Source organism: Chlorocebus sabaeus, chromosome 11 (genome assembly GCF_047675955.1).
Source record: "Chlorocebus sabaeus isolate Y175 chromosome 11, mChlSab1.0.hap1, whole genome shotgun sequence".
Lineage (NCBI taxonomy): Eukaryota > Metazoa > Chordata > Mammalia > Primates > Cercopithecidae > Chlorocebus > Chlorocebus sabaeus.
This window is the reverse complement of record NC_132914.1, coordinates 32,164,038-32,173,074: the sequence shown is the minus strand read 5'-3', so window position 1 is coordinate 32,173,074 and position 9,037 is coordinate 32,164,038. Positions and strand designations below refer to the sequence as shown.

The following is a 9,037-nucleotide window of genomic DNA, read 5'->3' as shown; positions in this document are numbered from 1 at the left end:
TATTCTCTTAAAAGGTTTAGGAAAGATTTTAGGAATTCTATTTTTATGAGATTAGTATATTTTAATTGCCCACATTGTTTGTTGGTGATTCAATTTTTTTCACCTTAAAAATATTAATGTGGGGCTTACAAGCTCATAAATCAGTTACTGTTCAAATTTTTTAAAAAGCCGGCCAGGCGCGGTGGCTCACGCCTGTAATCCCAGCACTTTGGGAGGCCGAGGCGGGCGGATCACAAGGTCAGGAGATCGAGACCACGGTGAAACCCCATCTCTACTAAAAATACAAAAAATTAGCCAGGCGCTGTGGCGGGTGCCTGTAGTCCCAGCTGGTCGGGAGGCTGAGGCAGGAGAATGGCGTGAACCCGGGAGGGGGAGCTTGCAGTGAGCCGAGATTGCACCACTGCACTCCAGCCTGGGAGACAGAGCGAGACTCCATCTCAAAAAAAAACAAAACAAAACAAACAAACAAACAAAAAACTGACGTGCCTTGGCTAGTGCAAACAGTAAAACAGTTTTTTAACTGTGTTTGTTTGATTAGCTTGGAATCTAACAAACATTCTGTAAGAAGTCACTACCAAGGATAGGAGAAACAGATAGCCTGGCACTTCCTTCCTTACTAATGAAATGTTACGCATTTCAGTACTTTCTACGCAAGGAAAACCAATATTGTATAAGAGTAATTAAAGTGTTCACAATTAGGTTCATACTCTGGTTTCTCTTCAGATCGTATACATCTTTTGTCTTTTACTAAAGATTTCCGTGGAAAGGAACAATTCTGAGTTTCTGACTAAGTTTTGTTTTGTTTTGAGACGGAGTCTTGCTCTGTTGCCCAGGCTGGAGTGCAGTGGTGTGATCTTGGCTCACTGCAACCTCCGCCTCTCGGGTTCAAGCCATTCTTCTGCCTCAGCCTCCCAAGTAGCTGGGACTACAGGCACTCACCACCATGCCAGGCTAATTTTTGTATTTTTAGTAGAAACAGGGTTTCACCATGTTGGCCAGTCTGGTCTTGAACTCCTGACCTCAGGTGATCTGCCCCCCTCGGCCTCCCAAAGCGTTGGGATTACAGGCGTGAGCCACTGTGCCCGGCCTGACCAAGTTTTTGAGGCCTTGCATATGTGGCACTTATTTTTATTTATTTATTTTTAATTTTTATTTATTTATTTTTTATTTTTTTATTAATATTTTTTGAGACAGAGTCTTACTCTGTCACCCAGGCTGGAGTGCAGTGGCATGATCTCAGCTCACTGCAACCTCTGCCTCCAGGGTTCAAGTGATTCTCGTGCCTCAGCCTCCCAAGTAGCTGGGATTACAGGCATGCACCACCACACCTGGCTAATTTTTGTATTTTTAGTAGAGACAGGGTTTCACCATGTTGGCCAGTCTGGTCTTGAACTCCCGACCTCATGTGATCCACCCGCCTCGGCCTCCCAAAGTGCTGGGATTACAGGTGTGAGCCACCATGCCTGGCCCAGGGCTTATTTTTTAAAAAATGTTACAGATATTAAAGTTTGTATATTTTCCTAGTAGCATCAACAACCTGTTATTACCTAGATAACCACCCTTCTTTCATCACTCAAATATAAATTGAGGGGCTATATAGGACCAGAGTTCTGCTACATACCAGAAAAGCGAAGAACTACAGAGTCCAACTCTTGCTCTGTGGAGTTTATAGCACAGCTAAGAAGACACAGAAAAGTCATTACAAGTGTTTTTGAGGAAGTACAGGGTGCAATAGGACCTAAAGGTCAATTACCTAGACTGTGGCTCACCCTGATTTCTTGATTCTTCTTGTATTTTCTTTTCTTTTTTTGGGTGGGGGGAGGTGCGGGGGACAGAGTCTTGCTCTGTCGCCCAGGCTGGAGTGTGGTGGTGTGATCTCTGCTCACTGCAACCTCCGCCTACCAGGTTCAAGTGACTCTCCTGCTTCAGCCTCCCGAGTAGCTGGGACTACAGGCGCCCGCCACCACACCTGGCTAATTTTTTGTATTTTTAGTAGACACGGGGCTTCACCATCTTGGCCAGGCTCCTCTCGAGTTCCTGATCTCAAGTGAGCCTCTCGCCTTGGCCTCCGAAAGAGCTGGGATTACAGGTTTGAGCCACTGCACCCGGCCTCATTTTATTTTTATAGAGACAGGGTCTCACTATGTTGCCCAGGCTGGTCTTGAATTCCCGAACTCAAGTGCTCCTCCTGCCTCGGTCTCTCAAAGTGCTGGGATTACAGGCCTGAGCCAACGTGGCCAGCCTCTTCCATTTCAAAATTGAAAAAAGAAAGTGAAGATATAAGCTACATTAAACGATGGTATGCATGCACATTTATCTTCCAGGAAGAATATTATTCAGTCAAATAATCGAGGTTCTCTCAGGCAACCTCTCTGGAAGGTTTGCTTGTGTGTCTGGTGGTAGATACCCCAAATTCTCAAAGAAGAAAGCAGGGAGTGGTGTGGAAGGGGGTGCCATGTGGAGATGAATTGGATTCAGTTTTCTATCTTTTAAGTTTTATTTTTACTTCCATGGCTGGGCACAGTGGCTCATGCCTGTAATCCTAGCACTTTGGGAGGCCAAGGCGGGAGAATCGCTTGAGCCCAGGAGTTTGAGAGCAGCCTGGGTAATATAGTGAGACTCCATCTCTTAAAAACATTATTTTTTTAAATAAATAAATTTTATCTTCACTTAGGTGGAGACAGAGTCTCCCTATATTGCCCAGGCTGGTCTTGAACTCCTGGTCTCATGGGATCTTCCCACCTGGGCTTCCCAAACTGTTGGGACTACAGGCGTGAGCCACTGAGCTCAGTGAGTTTCCTTTCAAAGGAAAAAGAAGTGGTTGTTGAGCTCCTTCCGAAGGGGCAAAAGACAGAGCTGAGCAGGGCAAGAAAGCCGTGCCCTTGGGGGGAGCAGAATTCAGGGTCTAATTCCTGTTGCTTTAGCCTCCGATTGCTACCTGCCGGGAGAGCCGATAACATCGCATAGGTACAGGGCTGCGGAACTGGAGCGCCTTGGCTATTTACACTGACCTGGAAAATGTCAGGATAAATGACAGAAGGCGGGGGTTGGTGACTGCACTCCTTCTAGAAGTCTCAACGCTTTGTGGGTATTGAGTTGTGTTTTTCCCCCTTACCGTTGACTTATCACTAAGTCACTGAGGAAGGATGGCCTGTAAATCGGAAGGGAGGGACTTAAAGTGAGACAGGCACCCCCCACACAGGTCACAGTTTAAAAGAAGATGGTTCAGACCGTTATGCGAAATGATCTCAGAGTGGCTGTTCACCTTCCCCAAAGCTGCATTAAAAAAAATTAGGATGGGTGACATCCCCCTTAGAAGACAGACCCCCCACACTGAGACTAGCCCTCTTATCGGCTGGCCAGGGCGAGGAGGGGTGTGTGCAGGCTCGCCCTCGATGCCGCAGCCGGGGCAGGTGGGCATGAATGCGGCCCCACGCCAGGATCGGCCTTCGAGCCCGCTGGGCGCGCGCGCACGGTAGAAGCGCGCGCCTCCGCCCCTCGCGAGCGCGCCCCCCACCCCTCACCGTTGCACGCGCCGAGCCCCTGTGCCCCCGCCTGCCCCGCGCTCCCACAGCCCGAGCGCCGCTCAGCTGACCCGCGGGCGCCAGACGCGGCGGCTCTCAGCTCGCGAGCGCAGCTGCGGCGGCGCGGACCTCTCAGGCCGACACTCCCCCCGCGCCCCTCCCCCACCTGGCCGGGCTCCGGACCCGCCGCGCGCGAGCCCGCGGCCGCTTCCCCCGCGCCGAGCGAGGAGGCAGGCTGCGGCGGCGAGAGGCGGCTGCGCGGCCATGGGCGCGCCAGTGTCGCCCTAGGGCGGGCGCAGATACCACAGCCGGAGCGGTGGAGGCAGCCTCCACAGAAAGCCTTCCCGGGCGGCGGCGGCGGCCACTAGAGCAGCGCGGCCGGGATGAGCGGGAGCGGCGCGGCGCCCGGCCCGGGCTCGGGCTCCTCCCCGGCCGCCTGCCGCTTCGCGCACTACTTCGTGCTGTGCGGGATCGACGCGGACAGCGGGCTGGAGCCTGACGAGCTGGCGGGTAAGGCTAGGGCTTGGGTTCCCTCGGGCGGCGCTGGGTTCCCTCTGGGGCGCGGGGGACGCTGCGGGGACGCGCGGGAGGCGGGGTGCGGGCTCCAGACAAAGTCAGCTCCCAGCGGCGTCCCCCCGCCTCTCTCTGGCCGAACGGGCGCTCGGGCGCGATTTAATGACATTGTTATTTATTCCGCGTGCGGGCTGTGCGGCTGCGCCCAGCCGGGCTTTCGCCTCTGGGCGCTGGGTTATTAATAACGGGCGCGGGGGTGGCCCCAAGGGCACGGTCCCCGCCTGGTGCGTCGGCCCCTTCGCCCGCAGCCGCACGCAGAGGCGGCCAGTGACTCACTGGGCGCGCGGGTTGCCCCCCGGCCGCCGTGCCTGCCTCCCACCCGCCGGCCTCCTAGCCCCGGCCGCGAAGTTTCGGCCCCGCACGTGACGCCGCTCTCGGGCCTCTTGGGGGAGGGGGAGTCGGACTCAGCTCGGCTGCCGCGGGGGTAGAGTCCGCGGAGGCGCCGGTGGCCGTGCGGTGCGGGCGCAGGGCGGGGGCAGGTCGGACTTCATCCTGGACTCTGCCCTCTGCGCCGCCTCCCGCTCTGCGGTGCCGGCCAAGTCACCTTTTGGAATCCTGTGGATTTGGCCGCGTCTGGGAGCTGACGGGGACCTTTGGACGCTCGGGATCCAGCACCGCGCTTTGTTGACACTGCCTACAGTGTTCCCGAGTTTAAACTCACTTGGGTGCACCGTGTGTTAGTGCCTGGTTTTCCCGGAGGGGTACCGGTCCCTCTGCTTGATTCATTTGATGGCGCAGTGCGGGGCTGTGTTGGGGAAAAGATGCAGGGAAAAGGGGCCGTTAAAGGGCAATGGGGGGGCGGCGGAGTGCGCAGTGTCGAGAGGAGGCCGGGGATAAACGACTGATTTCATTTTTCACCCCTGTTCCTTTCCGCTTGCCTCCGCGGGATCTGAATCTTGATATGTTGTTGTCGTTAAATGGGTGAGAGAAGTGACATCTACCGCCTGAACTTTGTGTCAGTGTTAAAGACTTAGGTCATAGCCTTTCAGAACAACTTCCTTAGGACAGATAATTATTGATTGCACCAACGTAAATTTTTCGCTTTTCCTTTGATGGGGATAGATACTGGGAAGAATATATTAAATAATAAACAATAGTAAACAAAACTGTTAAGCCTTAAAATACAGTCCCCATCAACCCACGTCTTGGCTATCTTTTTCTTAACTCAGCTTCACCCAAAACATTTTCTTTTTTTCATATTCTTTGGAGGTAGAAACACAAAACATTTTCAACAAAAACTATAAGTCTAGTTTTAAATTTTGGAGAACTAATAGAATACCAGGTTTTTCTGTATGTGTAATTATGTAATCACATTGTTTCTTCAACTAAGATTTCATGTACATCTTAAGAATGGCTTTGTCAAAGGATATGAAGAAAAAATGTCTGCAGAGAGATTAGGGGAGATTCTTCTCAAACTTGGTGAAGGAATATTCTTATTTTTCTAGACTCCTTTCTTCCCTAAAGATCCTAAACATTTGTGGCACCAGGGTCACTTGGAGGCCTTCTGTCAGTGATGACTGATGAAAGGAAAAAAGCCTGTATTTTTTCTTCTGCATTTGCTTCCTGAAGCTAAAACAGTACCTTTTAGGTGTGACCTAGGACTCTTTAGGCACAGTGAGAATGACGTTAACAATACCATCAGACTTTAATGCATTTTTAAGAAACAAACTCTGATGTCTCTTTTTGCAAAACTGTGAGTGTGGGTGATTGGGATTTCTGCTTCTCATAATATTTAATGTATTCAGGTAATAATGTATTTTGCCTGGTAATATTTCGGTATCATTCATCCAACAGTTTTGAAAGCGTCTATCTGTAGTCGGTTTTTTAGGCACTGGGGACAGCTGTGAGGAAAGCAGTCAGAAATCCCTGCCATCATGGAGCATACGTTCTAGTGTAAAGAGATAATGAAAATACAATAATCTCTCCGTAACCATGGGTGATGGATTCTAGAGTGTCCCCCACACCAAAATCATCAGATGCTCAACTCTCTTATAATAAAATGGTGTAGCATTTGTATATAACCTATGAATATTTTCCTGTACACTTTGTCATCTCTAGATTACTTATAATACCTATTAACGTTGTAATGTTATGTAAATAGTTGTTATACTGTGTTGTTTAGGAAATGATGACAAGAAAAAAAGTCTGTGCATGTTCACTACAGATGCAGCTATTGTAGGCCTAACTACATTTTCAGTCTGTGCTTGGTTGAATCTGTGGATGCGGAGTCCACATGAAGTGCTGACTGTATATAGTTCTCCAGATGTTAATAAGTGCTATGAGGAAAAATAAAGCAGGGGAGTAGATTTAGGGACATGCCAGCAGAGTGGTGGGATGGTGGGGTTGTGATTTTAAATAAGATGGTTTAGGGAAGTCCTCACAGGGAGGGTGACATTTGAACAGAGCCTTGAAGGAGGTGAGGAAGCAGGCCAGATGGATCACCTGGGGGCACAGCATTGCAGGCAGAAGAAACAGCAAGTGCGAAGACCCTGAGTGGGACAGTCCCTAGTTTGTGCTGGTAACAGCAAGGAGTCCAGTATCCCGGTTACTCCGGAGACTGAGGCAGGAGGATCACTTGAACCCAGGAGGTGGAGGTTGCAGTGAACTGAGATTGTGCCAGTGCACTCCAGCCTGGGCAACAGAGGGAGACTCTGTCTCAAAAAAAAAAAAGGTGTTTGTGGTGAGAGATGTTGTTGGCTTGGTGAAGTGGCAGGAAGGACTCAGATTCTAGATAGATGTTGAAGGTTGACCCAATGAGATTTGCTGATGATTTGTATGAATATGTATGAATTCTATGAATATGGTAGTCATATTCAAAGAAAGTGATCAAAGATGACTCCAAGATTTTTGGACTGAACAGTTGTAAGCTTCTCTCCTGAAATAGGAAGACTGGTGGAGAATCAGCCTGGAAATCAGTTCAGTTTTGGATGTGTTAAGTTTGAGGTGTCCATTAGGTGTTCAAATGGAGATGTCACATAGACAAGACATCTCTTGGGGGAAGATCTGGACTGTAGGTATCAATGTAACGCCATGAAATTAGATGAAATTACTTGAGGGTTGAGTATAGATAGAAAAGAGAGGAGGACGCTCAAATGGTTGAGCACTGGGGCCATTCTAGCATGCATAGGTGGGGAGAATGAGGAGGAGACAACTGAGGAGATTGAGGAGTATGGATAGTGACATGGCAGGAAAACAGAAGAATGTCGTATCATGTTCTCAACTAAGAATTTTCTTGACTATTTCTGTAGAGCAACATTTGGGGATCATGAAACTGTGTTAGGCAAATGAGCCAGAAGGTGGTTTCTGTTTTGCTGCATTAATTTCAAAGTTAGTGATAGTTAAGTTTCTATTTTGCCTTGCTGGAGCTGATCTGTCTTTATCACACTTTCTTAGCAAGTTGTCACCCTGCCTCTAGAAGGTCTTAATTGACTTCTATTAAACATAAATTCTACCAGTTTGCTTCATAGACTTTCTTAACATATGCATGTTCCTAGAATTCACACTGCAGGTGGTGGGACATTGAAATCAAATTAAAGACAGTAACAGTTAAATAGACTAAGACCTTATAATAAAACTTATCAAGGCTTCAAATAGTTTTTAGACACTCCTAGTAAAACCCAGCTTAAACAGCAATGGAAAAGACTTCTTTCATCTCAAATACATAGATCTCTTAATAGCTGAAAATAATTTAGCTATATACATAAAAATATATTTTAAAATGGAGGACTTAGAAACTTTATGGTGATGTCCACATGTATATACTGATATACTCATATTACCTGTTGTCCTTTCTGTACCACATCTGAGTTGTGCTTCTCCTACTCATTGTATATTTTCAAGAGGCACTTTGTCCATAAACAAAATATCCTTTGGGAGAAATGTTTAAATTTCCTTTAAATATTAAAGATAAGGAAAAAGTTTCAAAGCAGAATTCTTTATTGCATATAGAAGAAAGGAGGTATAAATGGAGGTAAATCATGCAGTTAGTTGATGTCAGAGAAGGCAGACATCATTTTGAAATCTTATTTTATAGCTCTTATTTCCTTTAAAACCTGGCTATAGGAATACACATGGCTTAATTTACAGCTATCTTTTGAGCAATGGGAAAATGAAGGACATGATAAGGCCTTTATTAAGTAACATAAATATACAGGCCCTCTAAGAGAGCAGGGACTTTGTCTCTTTCATAGTGTCTTATATACAGTACACAGTGTTTAATAAGGGAATGAATATAAGTTTACATATGAGTCTATAAATTATGTGATGACCAGAATATTCTTAAAGTGTTCCCTTGGTAGTCTGGATTCAGCCCTCCTAGTAGTTGTTGAAGTCTGATAGATGAGCTCTCTGCCATAGAGCTTTGTTTAGATCTTTTCCTTGGTGTTTCTCTGCAGCTATTTTTAGCTTTGGTTGTGTTGGGTGTGGTTTTCAAAAGAGCGTAGAGACAGTGGAGACCATGATCTGAATTCAAATAAGTATAAAATTTAGTCGAGACTGACAGAATATCATGTCACATTAGTTCTTGAAGGGACCGTAAACATATTTACGGTAAAGAAACTGAGGCTCAGAGATTAAGGGCCCTCTCAGATTACATTTGATCAGCAGTAGACACCTGACTAGTGCCTGGTGGTTCCAGTGCACTATGCTCCATAGTTATTCTATTTAAGCTCAGAAAAAAGATGAGCTTGACTCATTCAACAAGCATTTCAGGATTGCCCTTATTCCAGACTGAATGTCATAGTCAAGACTGTGCTGAAGTGTGTCTTTTAAAAACAGCGGCCGGGTGTATAGGCTTAGGTGGAATAGAAGCTACCCTGATCCAAATACCATTGGTACTGTGTCAGTTGTTAGCTTTGTTGACTTCCTAGGCTCACAGTAGATTCCTGGGAGTTTGGAAGGTCTGCCCTGGGTAGCTCGGGGGCTGGGGAGGGAGTAGTACA

General features: G+C 47.4%; 1 protein-coding gene and 1 pseudogene across 6 annotated transcripts in view; both read left to right on the top strand.

The window, feature by feature from the left end:
* The first annotated feature begins 703 nt into the window (after window positions 1–703).
* Window positions 704–813, top strand: LOC119621332 (U5 spliceosomal RNA; annotated as a pseudogene).
* Window positions 814–3,586: 2,773 nt separating this feature from the next.
* The window catches only part of DENND5B (DENN domain containing 5B), a 201,460-nt gene continuing 196,009 nt past the window's right edge, over window positions 3,587–9,037 (top strand). For 4 of the 6 annotated variants that reach the window (XM_073020604.1, XM_007968100.3, XM_037990158.2 and 1 more), the window contains exon 1: window positions 3,606–4,034. In XM_073020604.1, the coding sequence (XP_072876705.1) occupies window positions 3,908–4,034 (127 nt within the window). In that variant the 5' untranslated portion in view covers window positions 3,606–3,907. Of the gene's footprint in view, window positions 4,035–9,037 lie in introns of all 6 variants that reach the window. The other 2 variants (XM_037990163.2, XM_037990162.2) reach the window with 2 other exon arrangements.